This window comes from Alosa sapidissima, chromosome 4 (genome assembly GCF_018492685.1).
Source record: "Alosa sapidissima isolate fAloSap1 chromosome 4, fAloSap1.pri, whole genome shotgun sequence".
NCBI classification, from domain to species: domain Eukaryota; kingdom Metazoa; phylum Chordata; class Actinopteri; order Clupeiformes; family Clupeidae; genus Alosa; species Alosa sapidissima.
The window spans coordinates 5,770,001-5,790,000 of NC_055960.1; the positions used below are offsets into that span (position 1 = coordinate 5,770,001).

The following is a 20,000-nucleotide window of genomic DNA, read 5'->3' on the forward strand; positions in this document are numbered from 1 at the left end:
ACTTACACAGTGTTGAACAAACCTCAGTGGTTGCTCTCAGAGTCAACCCGAGAGTTAATCATTTCTGATGGTTGTATTTGACAATGGCTAGCAATCTATGTTATCACGTGTAAATCATCAAACGGTTTGAGTGTTACTGCTCTCTCTTTCCAGAGACAGGTCTGGAAACCGCTTCCATCTCTAGGCTTTTTTTTTTAGGAAGGGGGGTTGGAGAGTCTTGACAGGAAATGGAAAGGTTGATCGGATGGTCCCCACAGACTGAATCTGTTTCCCAACAAGTGCTGTGGATCAGCTTGAAAGCGTACACCCCGTCACTCCCTCTTTTCCTCTGCATTTCTGCTTGTTGCTTTCTTCCTCCACCCTCTCTCTCTCTCTCTCTGTCTTTCTCTCTCAGTGTCTGTCTATCACTCACTCCCTCTCTCTCTCTCTCAATTCATTCTTCTACACTCTTGAAAAAAAAAAGTGAGTCCTGAAATTTAATTATCCTCGTGAAATATGGCTCCTTGTGTATGCAATTAGACAGTGGCAAGAAAGCCTCCCTTGTGTGTAAGCATAAGCATCCTGACAGTGTCCTCTATAATTCGCACACTGTGCTGCATATTTTGAGTGCGCCTGTAGGTGGGAAAGATAAGTACGTTGTTTTGTTATTTATATTTTGATAATCTGCATCCTGATACAGTTACATTTCCTGCTATTGTTTCAGCCCGCCTTGAGCTTTATTGAGACACAATCTCTCTCTCTCTCTGTCTCTCTCTCTGTCTCTCTCTCTCTCTCTCTGTCTCTCTCTCTCTCTGTGTCTCTCTCTGTATTGGTCTGACAGTCCCCCCCCCCCCCCTCACACACACACACACACACTTTTTTTCCCTTCCTTTTCCTCTGTTCACTGTTTGCTGGCTCAGGCTACCGAGGTTACAGAAGTAGCTCAGCAGTGATAGGACAGAGTCACCGTGAGAAAGAGAGAGACTGGGTGAGAGAGAGAGACAGAGAGAGAGAGAGAAAGAAAGAGAGAGTAAGGGGAAAAAAGACAGTCAGAATGAGAACAAGTCAGTGAGGGAGATACTTTTGTCAGAGGTGTTTCAAAGGGGTCCATGTGCATTTAATATCCTCTTCTTTTTTCTTCCACACTCCGGACTTTTGACACACACACACACACACACACACACACAAAGAGACATAACCACCCAGCTTCAGCGAGGACTACACTCGGGACACCCCTCACATCGAACTCTGAGGCACTAAAAGTCTGGATGATCAAAGGGACGACAGGTCAGTAACAATGTTGTTTGACTTCACAGAGTCAATTTTACAGCTTGGCTTTGCTCTGCACCTTAAGACCTCTAAGAAGGTTGGGTTTGGCTCTGGTGTTTTGATACATATGACTGCTTTTGGGGTCTGCCCCGTTCTGCAGTTTGCTGTGTGTTGTGTGTTCTGTAAAAGAGCAAGGATTGCGTCTTAGGGGCTCTTATGCTGAACTCAGAATTGGGAAGTGATCTTTTTAACACAAAGTGTTAAAAAAAGTGTTTATTAGTATTGCAGTTGCTTCCCTCCACTTCGAAGTGATTCCGACAATCTCTATGTTAATGCCTCCATGCTCTGTTTTAAAAGTCTGCTTGAACTGACTCACATCCTGCGCAGCGCCTCTGTGTTTCTCCCGCTGGCCTCGTAGTGGCACTAGACTCGACAAGCCCAATGCAGCTTCTTGACCAAGCCCCATTTGACCCATAATTTTGAGAGGCAAAGAGTACTATAAAGCTTTGGCTTTCTGAAGTTTAACACACACCTATTTTTTGTTTAGTTCTTGAAAATTAACATCGACAGGCTCAGATTTCTCTCGGTGCATTCTTGATTTTTATTATGCAAAATCTACCCGCCTCTGCAAGCTTTGGGAACTCTTGACAGAGCGGTAGTTATTACTCACTGGCTTCATAAAAGCATGCTTTGCCTCAGATAAATGTCACAGAGGAAGCAAAATGTTGAAAAGTGACAAATGAGTTTTCTTATGGGTTTGTCCATTTGGAGTTTTCTGCAGCCTTTGACAGTTATACTGTTGGTACGGTTTGGTGTGCATTTCCCTTGAAAAATGACACGAGCCCGGTTGTGAACTTTGCAGCTGCGTTGGCTGCTCGTCGCTCAAGCTATGAACACATTTGATTACCTTGACGCGTTTGAGTAGATGATGGCCAATTCACTTTTTGTTCCATGTCCCCACATTCTCAGTGCAATGGGCTGAACATTTTCACACTTTTGTTTTTTATGTTGGTTTTATGGAGTGTGCCTCAGTGACCAATTTTTGTATGAAAAAAAGAAAAAAAAAAACGAGCACGATGATAGGCGAGGCTAGGCTAGGCTAACCTAGCATGTATTCTTAGAGGACTGGGTGGGATGGGAGGTTGGTATGTTTGTAAAATACATTGGGCATTGTGTAACCACTTTTTTGTGTTATTAAGGATTTTGTGTTAATAAGGTTTTGCACTGTGTCATTTCATTTGATTGGATGCAAGCCTGCTCTCTTCCTGTCACTCTGAAAAAAAAACATACACAGAATTCAGGAGAGTTGCATGAGACTTTCTTAAGACTGCAGGAGTTCTTTATAAGTTTGTTATGAATTTGCCCTCATTCTTTTTGTGCCGGTGTGTGACTCGCTAGTTGGACACAGAGAGTGAAAGGAAGCGAAAAGGGGGGGGGGGGGGGGGGGGTTAGAAAATGAGAAACATATCCACCACCCCTGTGATCTCGGAAAGTTAGTCACTCAGCAGGAGTGGCCCGTCTGGCCCAGGGAACACAAACAAGCAGACCAAACCTCTGAGAGAGAGAGAGAGAGAAAGAGAGAGAGAGAGAGAGAGAGAGAGAGAATCAGTCATGAGCTACATCAAGAGCTTTTTTTGTTAGGTGTGTGTGTGTGTGTGTGTGTGTGTGTGTTGGGGGGGGGGGGGGTGGTAACATACCAAAATGTGACGGAAATAGGGGCTTTTCCTAAACAACTGTTTTGTTTTAGTAATAAGTCACTTTTCCCAACGTTTTTTCTTCTTCTTTTTTTAACTGGGGGTACATCGCAATGAGTAACTATGAAATGTGGACAATTATGCACCAGGACTTCCTGACAGAAGCCACAGCAGCATAACAGAGATTTACAACAGTTATTTAAACAGAGTAGTTTCAACAAAAGTGGTCAGGTTGTTGCAAGACAAAAATGACTGGAGATTATTTGAAAACATGAATGTTCAAGACATTTGTGCAGACTTGCAGTGGATGGGGTGGGGGGTGGGTGGGTACTGCCATTCCGTCACTGACAATGCCTGGTGGGAACGCCGAGAGAAAGAACCCCATCTTGCTTTTTTAGGCCTTTTTTGGACTTTCATACTTTCTCACAGATGCTATTTTCTCTCCCACTGCTCTTGCGCTCCTTTGTCGTCTTCCTCTGCGCTGCCTCTGCTCTTCTCTCATTCCCTCGTGGGCTATAAATACTCTCCTCGGCGAGATTTATCGTAGACTAACATGTAATTTGAAATCTCGCTCTGACCCAATCTGTGTATAACGATGCTGTCCCTGCTGTTTTTAGCGTTGGTGTTTGAGTGGCTAACGCTAATTACAGTGATAAGTTCCTCTCTTGGCCTCCCTCTGACCCGAGGTGAAGGTTCCAACACACTGCTCACATCCTGCTCTGGCCTTCTCGCACTGTGCTTAAATAGAACCTCACCGTCTCTTTAGCTGAAAACCAATGATGGGTGATGTTTCTTAACAGCTTGTGTGTGCATGCATTTCGGCATGTCCTTAAATCTCACCCGAGACCCACATTATTTGCTTGTCTGCACACCCCCTGACTGTTCAGCCAAGTGTACGTTATTTGCAAGTTTTTGGTCTCCCCACAATTTCACAGTGGAGACTACTGAATAAGTTATGGAGTGCTCCATTTTGAACAGTTCTGTCCACATTATGTGATAGTATATGCATGTGTATCTTTTTTTCTAGCTGGCACTGTAAGTGATATTGAACTAAATACAGTCGATACAAATGTAATTTCTGTGGTACAACAAGCCCCTTTGTATAGGGGGATTACAATGAACATACAATAGACACAATTATAACAGTATAACAATTACAAATATAATTCTCTCTGATGACTTCACCTCTCTTTGTTCTGTGATATCATGCAGAGAAAACATTGTGCTTCATTTGCAAAGGACACCTCACAAAGTGAAAACTTGCTCAGGACAACATTCCCACAACTTTTAACAAGACGTGTAACACATTTTTGTGGGAGACTGAGCTCAGTATGCACTCTCTGTGATGTTGTTAATCATAAAGGTCATATGATGAAGAGCTCAATACTGCTATTGTTCAGCTGAGTTAAATCTGATAGTACCCTCCGAGGGTAATGACAGGTCAAGCATGTCGAAAGGATGGCACACAACAGTAACACAAACAGAATTTGATCATGTTTGCATACTTTTGTCGGGTAGTTTCCACAGTGGAGAGGTCCATCTGCACAAGAACTCTGTCCAGGGTGGGGCCACAGCAACTTAACCCCGGGTTAAACCTCACTTGTGTTCATGTTTGCTTTAATCCAAATCCCTGGCTTGAAACTCGTACCAGGTTTAGTGCTCCAGCTGTGGCAAGCTGTCAATCTGCAGCCCCACCATGTTATTTTCATTCTGTCTTTTTTCCCTCTCTTTTTTCCCCTGAGAGGAGTACTGTGACTCCAGCTGACCGAATCTCTTCTCTCCTGCAGCTGAACTAAATTCATCCAGTCTCATCCAGAGTTTAGTTGATTCTCCCTTGACAAACTCAATTGAAACATATAGATAATTTGGGTTTGCTGAAAACACACACCATAATATCCAAACCTGTCCATAAAACCAACATTACAAAATTAAATGTTTGTGGTAGTTGTATGCCAGTTCTGCCCTGTGACTTCTAACATCCATAAGGATTTACTATGTGGCACTACCTCTTTCGGCCCAAAACATCTGTGATGCATGGAGAAAGTAATTTTGTATATCCTCTGCGCTTTTTATGGCAGGGGTCATGTTCTTTTTTTGCCACTTACGTCCACATTAAGTGTTGCCATAGGCTACTTCAAGGACATAAGCAACAGATTTGACAGAGTAAAGAACTACCAGAGCGGAACACTGGACACATTCTACATTTTCTGTTCTCTATGACATCATCTCATTCTTTCCACTAGAGAAACTATTGCCATGGCGAAGCCCGCAAGTGCTGTTTGTGATGTAACATGAATGGAGAGAATGAAGACAGCTCACCTGCTTGCCTCTAATCTAAAATGTTCAGTCTTGTGGAGGAAGAAAGAGTTACATTTTTAGAGACGTTTAAATACTGCAAGTGAAGAGGCACAGCACAGGATGTACTGTAACTGTCTTTGTTAACCAAGCCCATTGTTTGAGGGTAAAAAAAACCCTGTGATTATGAAAACCTTTAAATTTAAATTTGACACCTTTGTTTGTTCACTTTCAATTATCAACAGTGAGCAGGTGCCTCTCAGACCTGCCATTAGAGTTTTTGAATACAGTGATGAAACCTTATTCCAATGGTGAACCTCTAATTCCCCAATTTCCAAAATCAAAATACTTTTAAGTAGTGCAGTTGCAACTGCCACCATCTGTCCTTTCAGCTATAACAAACTATTACCAGGCAGGTTAAGTTTTATTTAATTCATGACCAAATAGGGATTGATTTAGGGACACAGTTAGGCACTCAGAGCAGGGACTTAGTAGACTAAATTATTCTTTTGCACACATAATGAATCCCCCCAGTGGGCAAAGAGTGTCACTGCAAAAAGAGTTACACTCTCACAAGACAACTACAATAGGTCCTGTTTTCAGAAGTCGACAGCAGCTGGACTCTGAAGAGCGGATCCCCAACACATCATGACCAGCTCTCCTTTAGAGTCAGTGCTCCACTGGGACCCCAAGATTGACCCTATCTGATTAGCTTATATTCCTCGTCGTTTTGCATCCACAAATGGCTCTCAGTGAAAAAAATGCCAGCTAGTCTTTTTCAAATAACACAAATCTGCAGCAGCCTGTACCGTACTAAATGTATAGGCCCTTTATGCCATAACGGGCTGACCGCATGAACGGGTAAAAATAGTCTCCTGGGATCCCCTGAGTGAGTGCCAAAAAACAATAAATGACCGAGAAAATGAGACTATATGACTAACACGACCACTTGGGGGAATCCCCAGAGGATGGAGACCCTGTTATAAAACCCGTCTCACCACTTTCCACCTCCCACACTTACTGAGATTCTCCACTTGATGTAAACAACCAAGTGTTTTTATGAACGCATCTGAACTTCATGTGTATTTATAGCTTAAAGAGAGAGACCAACATTCATATAAGTTTGATGTTTCATGCACAACAGTTTCATTTTTTCGAAGTCTACAACACAGTTGGGTTTTCATAATCCAAAGTAGAAAGCCATGTCTTGTCGTCTGCTCCATCCTTTCAAGTGTTCCATGCCAAACACCTACACACAGATCTGGCCAACGTACGCTATTGCTCATTACTGCCTAGCACATTGAGAGTCTGTCGTTACACTGTTAAGTCATTCTGGATGGAAAAAAAAACAGTTTTATGCAAACAGGTCCCCAGGTTTGTGGGTGGTTAAACACAAAAAACAGACATCATACTTCTTTCCAAAGACCGCTTTTTTTTAACATCTCTAATCCTCTATGACCAAAAACACATTCAGAGTAAATCATACAGGCTAAACTGGCCGCTACTTGCTAACAACATAAGATAGATTTATGTCTGTTCAACTCAATATATTAAGCATTATTATTACCCTGTTCTATCTGCTTGAAACCAGCTTTTAGTTGTTACTATATCCAACCAATGTGATACTATACATTTTGTTACTTTGTGGTCCACACATTCATAGTCCAGGGCTTGGCTGCAAGTCCTCGGGATGGTGAAATAGGAATGTGCGGCATTGTCCAAGCTCCAAGGTGGTTTTGATCGTTCTAATACAAATTCAGTTCAGTTTCACACTAAGTCAGTGTGTGCGCGTGTGTGTGTGTGTGTGTGCATGTGTGTGTTTATGTGTGTGTGTGTGCAGGATATGATTGAGTGTGTGTGCATACATGTGCAAGTGTTAATCTATGTGCTATATGTGCACACACCATCTGCCTGTGTGAATGTCTTTTTTTCCTTTAACTCTCTCTCTCTCTCTCTTGTGTGCATTTTTGGAGGAATGCAACCCATGGTTCTCCACCCTTTTCTGAAAATCGAAGAGAGGAACTTTACGCAGTGAGCGTCTCATAGTCATTGCTTGCTTCTCAAGCCTTTGTGCTGTTCTCAGGTCATTGCATTCTAAACTTTTCGGAAGTGTTAAATAAAATGTGAAACAAATGAACACCACATTGAATGTTGTCATTCTGGGCCTTATTAAAAACGTATGGAGGTCTTCAACATTTCTGTGTGAAAAGTGGAAAACCAATTATGACATGGATTATCAGACATCAGTACATAAACCCATCCAGATACATATTTCTATATTGATTTGTTTTAAAGAAATATAGCTCATATTCATACCCAGTCTTCCTCAGTTCGTCTTTCCCTCAACCACCTCTAGCATTTCTCTATAAAACCACTCCCTCACTCTCTCATTCCCACTCCCTGACCTCACATCACAGACAAAGAGGCCAAACACCCAAATACCACTGAAAGAGGGATTATCTCACAAAAAGAAAGAAAAAGTTGTCCTCTTCTTCACTTTGGACCAAAAACTTAAAGTCACCAGATCCATGAGGAAGGCCAAAGAAAAAAAACCCCACTGGCGGCAGTTGTTACACTGTTTATCTTGAATGAGCCATTGCCAAGGCAAAATTGTATAATGACCTGAGAAATCCAATCAGGATGGCTGCTTTCTCTTCATGTGACCTGTTTGTTTGGTGCCCTGTCAGCACAAGGGCAAGAGTGAAGGATGGAACTAGCACAAAAGTGCAACAAACAATCTAGTAGGATAAATCAGTCACTATTGATAAACTCCCAAGTAGTGCTTTGTTTTGGTCTGCAAGAAAGATCAAGAAAAGAGAGGGGCCGACTTGTCCACCAAACCATGTACTGTATCATTTTCCTCATCTGTCGATCAGAGTGCAATGTCTCCTCTGATCTCCTTTCAAAAGTGTCAATCAAGTGTGATTTTTTGCCATTTTGGCCCATTCTTTTATTTTGTTTCGCTTTCTAATATCCACAGATACTATATATCCTTCTGTTCCAAATTCATTTTTCTGACACTTTTCTGTCTCACTTTCACTTCTTTGACGTCTGCCAATATATTTAATTGTGTTGAATCTCTCTCTCTCTGTATTTGTAGTACATGTCAAACCTTGTCTGCAAAATTACAGATAGCTAATAAAAAGGGTTCTCATTCGAGAATTCAACTATACCACAACTGCATATGCACAAATAGGTTTCAGTTTGAGTGCATGTTTTGATTCTGTATGAACATTAGAAACCATGTTTGTGAGAGGCATCGTTAACCATCTCTATTTTCAGCCTCCACCGGACATGATTCAGACACAGACTTGTGTAATTCCCAGGGTAAACCACATGTGTGTGTGTGTGTGTACCGGTATGTGTGCTAACACAAACTGCTGACAATTCTATGAACATACTGTCACCCTACCACAATACTACTCACTACCTCAAAATTGTGTTATGTTCTTCAAATATTTTTAAAAAAGCAAATGTGAAAGAAAGATAAATGTAGCCTAACTATCTCTTTAAAACGAGCGTTTGAAACTAGGAGAGCAGGAGCACATGCTCACTGTCGAAAAAGTCCAGTTCTTTGAGTAGCCTAGGCTACAGCAGGTGGAGCTAGATTACTTCTCTACTTGGTTTTGGGGATGAAATTTCACAAAGTAAAAAAAACATGCCAGAGCACTCCGAAAGGAACTCTCGGGGAAAGGGCTGACCGATAGAGCGAGAGAGGGCGAGCGAGCGAGCGAGATAGAGAGACTTCGTCGTTTGAGGCCGTGTCCGACGCAGCGCTGCATTTGAATGATGTCTATCTTTTCGTCACCTTCCGCAAATGGACAGATGGACAAGTTCGTCTCCCCATCATGTGGATCAGCATCATAGAGCGCCAAACGCAGACCAAGGTCTATTGCGAGTAGGCTTCCAGTACGCTGTGATTATTCATCGTAGGAGTGTCTTCTGAAGAACTCTGGCGCACAGACCTCTGGACATCAAACTAAAATTGGATCTGTTCCGGTCGCCTTCTCACGTACGTCGATATGACTTCTATTTTCAACATTTAAAATGTAAAAACGATTTTATTGAAACCTTGAAACCTAAACTAGTTCTGATGACATCGATGGAGTTTCTATGCAAAACTTGATTGGGGCATGTGAGTTCTTGATGTTTTAAGACTTGATAGCCATATAGTGTAGGCTATAGAACAGCATTAAAACCAAATGAAAACCAAACGTTTCATAACATAGTTGCTTCATGTTATGTAGGGTATCGCTACATCAGAGGACTTATTTAACCTACGTTAGGCTATAGGCTAGTTCAGAGCAGAACACATAGTCACTGTCGACATAAACAGACTAGTGGACTACCTCACACTGGTATGAAGTTGTAGAGCAGCACTGCCGGGCCGTAGCCCTCACAGAATTCAAGTTCGAATGGTTTCGGTTTGACGAGATAACATAGTTACAAGGCAGTCGTCGCGCACATAATCGCTCATTTTCTCTAATACATCTGTAGATGACATCAGGAATGCTACCCCATAGTGAAGTGAAGACTGATGCACACGGAAATGCAGTAGCCTAAGACGAGTAAGTGAATTTCTTTATAGGAGAACTACAGACTATTATTAGGCAATATAAGGACAATTAGTTAGGTTTGCCGCCACACACCCATCACTGTTTACAAATTCTAACTAATAGGCTACACGACTAAAATAGAATCTTTGAAAACAAAGTAACCGGACATCAGGACACACGGTCCACTTACTCATAAGTTTTGATGACGCTAAGTTTCCATCAATTTGCCTGAAGCGTTGAAGATTTAGTTGTTTGGCATGAGTCATGACACTATTACACCTTTTAAATGGGAAAACTTAGACGGTCCAATGCAGATAATATGTGTGTGTGTTAGCTGTAGCCAAATGCAAGTGAAACCAACCAAGAAGGAGCATTATTAATGCATTTACAATAAATTGGGATTCTGGACAAGGTAAAAGACTGATAACATGTTCAAGGTGATAGGTGATAAAACTAAAGGGATCATTCTGGGAACAGGAAGGGCTGATGCATTAAACACTGATTCCTCAGAGTTGGTCAAAAATACCCCAACCAGTTGACTTTGATATGTGTTTTACTTCTGTATGTGACCTTCTTCTTCTTCTTCTTCTTCTTCTTCCTCTTTTTCTTCCCCTCTCTGTGTATGGGAGTATTGGATGAGGTCATGGAAGTTAAGGAGGCTAGGGTTTCACATATGAAGGTAGGGAGTCTGGCGATGTAGTCTGATCTCCTATTGGTCTCTACAGTCACCTTTGTTCGGATGGTCAGGCTTCAAAAGGCATTTGTATCAGCTCATAGCAGGCCATTGGAGTTTAGAGCGCCCTTCTCACATTTCATTCTTCATAATTGCCCATAGTGCCTTGCAATGGGTATGCTCAAGTGCTTGTTTATGTACTTGAGTGACTATCTGCGTTGCTGTCAGATTTTCTCAGATTTTATGCCATCAGAAGCTGATATCAGGACTGCAGTTTTAGAGTCATATGTCGCTAATGCTGTTACAGGGTGTAATGTTATATAGGCCACTCTGTATTGAGTTGTGCTCGTATGTGCTGTGTTGTTTGTGTGTTGCGTATACAAACCAGTTATGATAAAAGAAGAAACTGATCCGTGATTTAGACCTCTAATAAAGAGCAAGAAAAATGCATGCGCACAGGGCTAGGGGATATGGCAAGAAAATCAATCTCAATATGCTGAGGAGAAATGTCGCTATACAATATGATACAATATGGTAAAATTAAATAAAGTAACGTTTATATAGTTATACAGAGTTAACACCTCATATTGTCATACATCTTAATAGTTGCATTCAATGAGGAAAAAAACAGATTGTACTCACAGGTCTGTAAAGGCACATGGGCACCATTTTGTATATGTACAAAGCTATGCAAAAAAGTCATTATGCAACTATATCATCAATATCACAAAATTAACAATTCTTATGATAATGAAGAATGATCACAATATGCGATAACCCTACTTGAGAGTGATACTGGAACAGAGTCCGCCCCATAGAGGCAGACAGAATGGAACATGTAGCGGTGGCTTTTAAACCATGAATGTCACCTCGGTTGTTGTCTGACTCGTTATGGAAGACTGCAGACATGAATGAAATGTTCCACCTCGGGTGAAGTACATAGTGTTTGTCAACGTTTTATTAACCTCCTCAGTGTACGGTACGGTTCCTCCTCAGTGTACAGGAATTCATGATGAAAGCAAGGGTCATGCAGGTGCTTTGCAAATAAATGTTTGTGCGCACACACTCACACACATAGACACAGACACACACACACATACACACACACACACACACACATGCACACACGCTCACACATAAAAATACACACATGCACAAACATAAATTCATACACACACACACCATAGGGTGACTTGCCAACACTAACGTTAGTTTAAGTAAACTAACACATGCACCCACACTCTTTCTGCAGTGACACTGTATATCCAGGCTCAGGTCTTTTACAGCATTTAAACAACATCAAGACACAAGTGTGCAACAACAGATTCTCACTCTAAAAATACACATCTGACCTGTGTTGAGACATGTGTTGCGTGGACCAAGGGGCAAAAGCACAACAACAGGTTTCAAACATTAGGAATATTATTTATAAGTACTGATTTATATTCATACAAGTCTTGCATGCGTGCACACACACACACACACACACACACACACACACACACGCACACACACACGCCATGCACACATTAAGACACAAATGTTCAACAACTGGCCCTCACTATTAATAGACTACACAAACATACAGTGTAGTCACACATGCTCATACATGCCGCACAAACAAAATAAAATGACACAGTTGTGTGAACAGAAAGCAGGATACTATAAATATATGTCCCCACACATTAATTTAACCTCTTCCTGACACACACACGTACACTCCACACACCACACAAACACTTTGGACATAGGCACATTCAAACACATGTGCACAAATGGCTTTCGCTATAAATATGATGCACTGGCAACACACACACACACACAGATGCTGTAAGAAAAGGGATGGTTTCTCCAGCTGTTCGGAAGCAGAGGGACTGAATGTCCCTGACAGCTGTGGACTCCTGCTGCACGGGGGGGGGGGGGGGGGGGGGGGGGGGGTGCAGAGAGAAGAGGGAGCATGTGTCTGTGTGTGTGTCTGTGGGAGTGTGTGTGTGTGTGTGTGTGTGTGCGTGTGCGTGTTTGTGTGTGTGTGTGGAAGGGGTTGCAGACAAACCTGAGTAGGGAGAGCGAGGAGTCAGTGAAGCTGGTGAGTGTATCCTGTTGACTCATGTGTGCTGGGCTGGGTTGGGCTGGCCTGGGCTGGCCTGGGCTGAGCGTGACCCTGTAAAGCCAAGTTGCCCAGGTAAGGCCCTCTGCAAGGGCTGTGTGAGATTGGGTTCAGTCGGGAGTGTGCTGACTCTGCAGTAGGGTCGTGGACAGGTGTGTTTGAGTGTGTGAATGTATACCGGTACATGGATATCGTCCTCTCTTCTGTCCTCTTTTGTGCTGCTGGGGTTCTCTCAGCACTCCTTCTAAATGCCTGGCTTAGATCTCTTCTTAATAGGAAACTCAAACTTATGGTCTGTTGATGAGGGTACATTTTTGTTTGGAACCAAAGTGACATTAATCGTTGCAGTTCTTAGTAAAACCAGACTATGCATTTTCAAATGAATTGCGTATGGCATGGCCTTTTTGGGGGCAACTTCTCTATTTAAAAAACTAAGCTAAACATTAACTAGGCGATTTTATGCTCGTTCCAATTTTCTCACCATTGACAAAACAAGCTGCAGACAAATTATGACTGAAAAAAAATCCGAAAAGAATAAGGTGTTGACCAATCTGACATTGAACAACTGAAAAGCAGATTATGCCCTATTCTGTTTAAAAATTGCATCAAGATACATTTTTTATCTGAACCGGTTGTAATGTTCACACATTTTTAGCCGATTCACGGTGCATTGTTTCATTCCTATTAACCATCTATACTACCATGGATAGGGTCTCTACAGACAAACTGAAGTATGTTTACCTTTGTAATCTTAAAGAAAGTAAATGATAGTGTGTGCAGTCAATGCATTAGTCTGCTCTTCTTCTGGTCACAGCCATCTTGTGTGGAGAAAGTAATATTGATACACTTTTGCTTTTAATAACAAAGGTAAGAAATACTTCAGTTTGTGTGCAGAGATCCTCACCATAGTAGCATAGATGTTTAATGAATTTCTGAGCCAAGTAAATAGCTTAAAAAAGTAATTTGCTTACATACTGTAGCAAAGTTTCCCCCAAAGGCTTATGCTATTCAGTTGTAAATGCATATTTAAGTTTTTACTCAAGAAGAATAAGTTATATTACTTTATTACTATATTACTATTATAAAACTTATATTACTTTATTACTATATTACTATTATAAAACTTATATTACAAGAATTTTCCTTTAAGGTCATCTGTGTTTCTATCACATTGAGGTAAGGCAGACTGTAATGACAAAGCAGTAGCTACATCACATTAATAGTAATGTGTTATAAGCCAACCAATAATAATAATAATAATAATAATATAAATATAAATAAATACATAAATAAATAAATAAATAATAACACATTAATTAATACAGTAAAACATAGTATTTAATAGACTATGTGGACATGCCATTGTAATGAATTATCAGCATAAACAATCTGTAAACATGACAGTAATCTTACTGTCATGTCCTGTCTGTCTCGCGAGAGGTTTGGGTCTTGCGGAGACGTGTAGCCACGCAGAGTGCTAGACCAGGCACTCTCATAGTTGGCATTGTGAATGTTTTTTTATTTCCGTATGAATTAATTCATTAACTGATGTTAGATAAGGGGACATCATTTACCATATTCTCTTTCAATGATTTAGTTGCACTTAAATACAGACAAGGAAGTAACATTCCAAAAATGTTCAGTAAGGGCAAATAGAGCTGGCTTTGCTATGTGGTATCTGGGCAGGGACATTGTTTTTTTCATTGAGAATAATCACGCCGTAAACCTAATAGCCGGTTTCGACACAAATGACACTGGCCATTTTAATTATGAGAAAATATGTGCCTGGTAATAGCATGCTTGGATTTTGGATGAGAGCCCTGTGATATGGCATGTTCCACTCCTGGGAGACTTCACTGCAAAGTTTTTAGTCTCGCTGAGGTCCATGTTATGCTTAATCTTATAAAAATAACCGCTCATATAATTTATTTTAGTTTGAGACCACAACAGTCTGACTCTTCCTGGTTAGTTTGACTCTGCTAAAACAACTGACTTGTGGCACAATAGTGCTACAGTTATAAACAGGAGGCACTTCTGCAAGTTTTTTGTACAGAAATAGGTCAGGGAACTGCGGAGATGAAAATAGCAGAACATACTTGCATAAATCAGCCTCAACGAGACAAACACAGACTAACTTTAGCAACAGGAAGTGGCTGTTTTTTTTTCTTTCTCGTATGCCTGCATGTGTTTTAATAGAGCACTTCCTTGTGAGGTTACCATGGCAATCTGCCCCATTTTTAGTTTTGGTGGTAGCACTGCGAGGTGACTGCTGTGCTGTGGTCACATAGCCTACACCGGATAACAATGGGGAGGAGAGAAAGAAAAACAGCCACAGCCAGTGGTAGCAGAGCAGCAGAGTCCTAAACATGCAATGCTGATTAGAAGCCTAAATCTAAATCAGGCCGACAGAATGATGGGGAGAGAGACAGCCACATGAGACACTCGACAAGAGTGGTGTATCACGCTTCTTGACCAAACATACGGTGGTGCTCTGCACAGATGGTGCAGCTTGATTTTGTCACATGAAACTTAGTGAAAACAGGTGACTTTAAGCTGCTCTGATGCAGTATTAGAAGTGCCAAAAGTAGATCCTCAATGATAAAACCACACTGGATTATTAGTATTGTCGCAGGTTCCAACAGTAATCTTACTGTCATGTCCTGTCTGTCTCAGCGAGAGGTTTGGGTCTTGTGCAGACGTGTAGCCACACAGAGTGCTAGACCAGGCCTGATGACACACTGCAGTGCAGTCCTGTGAGCCATGCTGCTGACCTCAAGCCTGTGCAGGTCGCAATGACACTCTGCTAAGGGTATGGTTGCATTGAGTGGAAACACCCAGTACACTCTTGTTGACTAACCGAGTGAGTGACAGGGTGAGGGCCCGACTGACACGACTGTCAGCAAAGCTGTCGAGTGAGTTGTTTGGTTTGGTGGTCTGTGCTGTGTGTCCTCGCTGGAGAGGGAGGACAGAGAGCCCTGCGGCTCGCTCGCTCCACACAACGCACTTCCCTCAGCCTTGTGAGTCATGTGACATTTACTTGGCCACTGAGTCAGCCGTACACTAGACATCCAGGGCTGCATCAGCCTGCTTTTGTGTGTGTGTGTGTGTGTGTATGTGTGTGTGTGTGACTTGCATCGATATTTTACGACACCCAGTGGCCCCCTGGGAGCCACGTCAATTTGAGTTGCTGAAGAAGCATGCAAAATCAAAATGGGACTGGTAGTGGTAAGTCAATTCTGGCTACTTGCCACACTCCATGTGCTGTATCATAAACTAACAGGTTTGTGCTGTTCCTGCCCAGAGCAATGCCATGGGGCTCTGAGATGGCTCCAACTGACACCGGTGCAGAGGCCCTGGCCAGGTATGTTTTGCGACAGAGGAGATGTGGTACACCCCTTTATAAGGTCAAGACATGTGTTGTGACATTAGGTCCATAAATGTCCCTCATACTTTTGCAAGTTTGTTTGAACTGTGCCTATCGACTTAAGAGAACTGAGCTGTGTGAGATACATACACGACATACAGTGGACCAGACGTCCTTTGATCGAGAGAGAGAGAGAGAGAGAGAGAGAGAGAGAGAGAGAGAGAGAGAGAGAGAGAGGAGGGGTTGTGGGGGTGGGGGGGGAGATGAAGGGAGAGAGGCCTAATGTATAACTCACATTTATCCCCACGCTCTCACACGGAACACCTTCCACTGTGTGGTTTTTGTGAATGGCAGGAGAATGGAGAGCTTTTTCTTTTTGTTTTGCTCTTGTTTCCAGTCAGCAGGCTGGGCTTACTGTAAGAAGGGGCTTACTAGTCCTGTGGGACATGAATCATTTTACACTCTGTTGGCATTCTGATGGTACATTTCCTCCTAAGGCGACTGCAAGTCTTTTTGCCAAAGCATTTTTCACCGGGCTCGCTTGCTATTGTACAACAGATCCCATTTCACCCTTGCACTGGGGACCAGACTTCATTACCGCGCCGCTGCCCAACTCCAGATACACACCGACCCTGTCTACCCCTACAAATCCAGATTACAGGGTTCACTAGAAGCCATTGAATGGATGTCTATTATTTATTGTGATTGGTCCTCACACCAAGCCAACACAACATGTGGAATGCCAAGGTTTGTAGAGGGTGTGGTGTTATAAGCCAGAAAACAGCAACAGCAACAAAAAAAAATGCATCAACTATTTTCTTTGTCAGTGCCTTAAGGAGTAAAGCAGTGCTTTCAAAGACACTTTGTCCATGGGGAAGAAGGACAGAAGGTCGTCATTTATGATTTGTGCTCGAGCTGAACGATTAGGGAAATATATCTAATTGCAGTATTTCTGACAGTTATCGCAATTGCGATTTCAAGTCAAGCTCCTGTTCAGTATTCTCTATATAATACATTTAAGAATTACTCTGAAATATGACTTCTTTTGGCAAGACCAATACTATTTCTGCTTGTCTTTTTTTGCTGTCCATTCATGAGACTGCAGCCTATGGGGCTATGGGGCAAAATGCTGGTACATGTTCATAGTGTTGCCTCAGGAAGTAGCAAAATACTCCCAAACAATCAGAGTCGTGAGCAGCACAAATAAGTCTGGCCTTCGCAATCTGTTAATTACATTAGATCTAACTGCAATTTCAATTGAAAATGTATTAATCTTTCAGCCCTAATGTGTGCTATCACTGACATTTTGCTGGTGGCTCTTGAGATTGTGAAAGCCTTTTCCCACTGAGTAATTTCAAGCAAGATGGTATTTAACCAAAATGTGTGTGTGTGTGTGTGAGTGTGTGTGAATGTGTGTGCTAGGGAATGTGTATGAAATAGAAAGAAAGAAAGAGTAGAAGAACGAAAGAATGTGTGTAAGTTCTAAATTTAGCCTGGTTCATGTGAAAAAACCTATGAAAGTGAAAGATTCATACATCTGACCCCAATTCTGCAAACACTGTTCTTATCCGCTCCTTTCTTCCCCACTTCCCTTCTCTTTTTATTCTCACATTCTTCCCATTTTTTCGGTCCTCTGTGGCACCCCGTTCCCCTCTTTTCCTCTCTGTAGTCTTATGCTTGTTTTCCTGAGAGCTTTTTGGATGAGAGCCAAATGGTCTTTATGCTGGAGGATGTGGAGAATGTTGATGTGAAGAAAACATACAATGGACACACACAGACACTCACACACTCACACACACACACACACACACACACACACACACACACACACATACACCCTCACACACTCACACTCACACTCACGCACCCGCACACATACACATTCACACTCTCTCTCTCTCTCTCTTTCTCTCTCTCTGTGAAGAAAACATACAATGGACACACACAGACACTCACACACACACAAACACACACACACACACACACACACACACACACACACACACACACACACACACACACATTAACAGCCCCCTCCACACACACATTTGGATAGCCTTTACTTATTGTCAATATTATCATCATGCCTCGGTAGTCCATTTTGAGATTGTGATTCTCTGGTCGGTCTGTATCACACTTAGCATAGCTGTAAGACATAGAGGGCCACTTTCACTCATTCCTATTGAATGTTTGCAATGCTATCTGCCACTTTCATTAGCATTGAAGCACTAAGCACAGTTAAGCTTTCACAAAATCTAAAAAAACACACCCATTGTTAGTTCATCAGGTGCTCTCTCTCTCTCTGTCTCTCTTTCTCTGTCTGTCTGTCTCTCTCTCTCACTCTTTCTCTCTCCTTATGTAAGCCAGTACTGTGGGGTGTCACCATGATGCATGGCTGAAAGAGTTGCCATTCCCAGGCAGCGCTCAGCCACACCACACACTATCAACACAACACACTACACCGCACAACAGCACAGAACACAACTGATACCTCACCCCAGATAGCTGATACCCTCAAGAGAAACTGCGCGGGACATCTTAAAGGAAAGGATCGGTGTCAGTGGGCTGTGTGGTGGGGGGTGGGGGGTGGGGGGGGGTGGCCCGTATAGCAGGGTTGAGATTTTATTACTGGGGTTTCAGACGGTGTGGCGAATGACGCTCGCTCTCAGTCACACTGAAACTCAGGTAGGTCAGGTAGCTGACGCAAGTAAGGTGAATCGGAGAGGAGCCCTTCCTGAAAAAAGGATGTCTTTGGAATAATTGCAACAACTGACTTGTTTCTTACTCTCTCTTTCTTTCTCTTTCTGTTTCACTCTCTGTCTGTTCATCAACACATCCTTGTCTTTATCTCTCTCTATCTACATATCATATCTCTCTATGCCTCTCTCTATCTGTGGCTTTCGCTCTCTAGCGGATGTTGAAGTAGGAAGCAGCCGTGTGTTCGGACCTCAGGTTTTGGCTGCCATGGATCTGCGCGTGACTCAGCGTCGCTCGGGCGGCGAGGCGGCCATGCTGTCGCCCCTCATCTACAGCCCCTTCAGCAGCCCGCCCTGCAACCAGTACGCAGCTCAGCAGCACCTGCAGGTAACCCTGGCCACCGGCAGACCTGCCCCTTGCCTCACCGCCACAACACAGACAGGCAGATAACAATCACCAGTCACTCACATACAAACAAAAAAAGCGCAATGCATGTTTGTGATTGCCATTCACCCGCGGCACATTTCAAACTGCAGTTCTAAAGTTCTGGAATACCCTTCCTCCACATATCAAATCCTCCCCTACAATTACCTCCTTCAAATCCAATCTCAAGACATATTTTTTCTCACTTGCTTTTAATACAGTATGATGTTTTTGGTCTTGTTTTAATTTTCTTATTTATTTTCATTTATCTTATCTATTTTCTTGTTGCTGCTACTAATGCTGTCTTGCTACGAATAATCACACTTAGTTTGTGTAGATGTATGGCCTTTGTGTAGATGTATGGTCTTATTGTTATGACTTATTAGCTAACCTTTTCTTTGTTCAGCACTTTGGCTCAACCCCTGTTGTTTTTAAATGTGCTATATAAATAAATAAATGACTTGACTTGACTTCTATTCTAACACATTGAATTACTAATGGGACTAATCAGTAGCAACACTAATATACATACAGATAACAATACTGATACAAGGCTGAATCAGAACTGCTAATCAGTTACGCAACGTCCTGTACGGTCTCGCTTCTGTCTGCTGTCACAGACACAAACCACAGACACCCCAGAACAGACAGGCACCGTTTCTCTGTTGGCCATGCAGACGAGCTACTGAAATCCAGCCGTGCATACCTATTGCGTCTGGTGCTCAACTAGTATCTTGCATCATAATGGAAGCTATGCATGTAGTGTGTGCAACACCGAAACACAACGCAGACAGACAGTGCTGCTGGACAGTGCACAAGTGTGATCAAGCAACCTGGTCAAGCAGCAGCTCTGTTTTCAGGCCACTGTGAAAGTTGAGTTTCAGTTGAGACTACTGTACTTGTGTTTCAGTTCAGCAGACAGCGCTGGAGCGAGAGGGAGCGC

General features: G+C 42.4%; 1 protein-coding gene across 4 annotated transcripts in view; it reads left to right on the forward strand.

Moving 5' to 3' along the window:
* The window catches only part of hdac7a (histone deacetylase 7a), a 47,860-nt gene that overhangs the window by 4,291 nt on the left and 23,569 nt on the right, over window positions 1-20,000 (forward strand). The window contains exons 1-4 of one of the 4 annotated variants that reach the window (XM_042090545.1): window positions 8,809-9,249; window positions 9,735-9,805; window positions 18,849-19,021; window positions 19,968-20,000. The exon at window positions 19,968-20,000 is cut by the window's right edge and continues 67 nt beyond it. In XM_042090545.1, the coding sequence (XP_041946479.1) occupies window positions 18,902-19,021; window positions 19,968-20,000 (153 nt within the window). In that variant the 5' untranslated portion in view covers window positions 8,809-9,249; window positions 9,735-9,805; window positions 18,849-18,901. Of the gene's footprint in view, window positions 1-1,156; window positions 1,267-8,808; window positions 9,250-9,734; window positions 9,806-15,761; window positions 15,935-18,848; window positions 19,022-19,967 lie in introns of those variants that run through there. The other 3 variants (XM_042090546.1, XM_042090544.1, XM_042090543.1) reach the window with 3 other exon arrangements.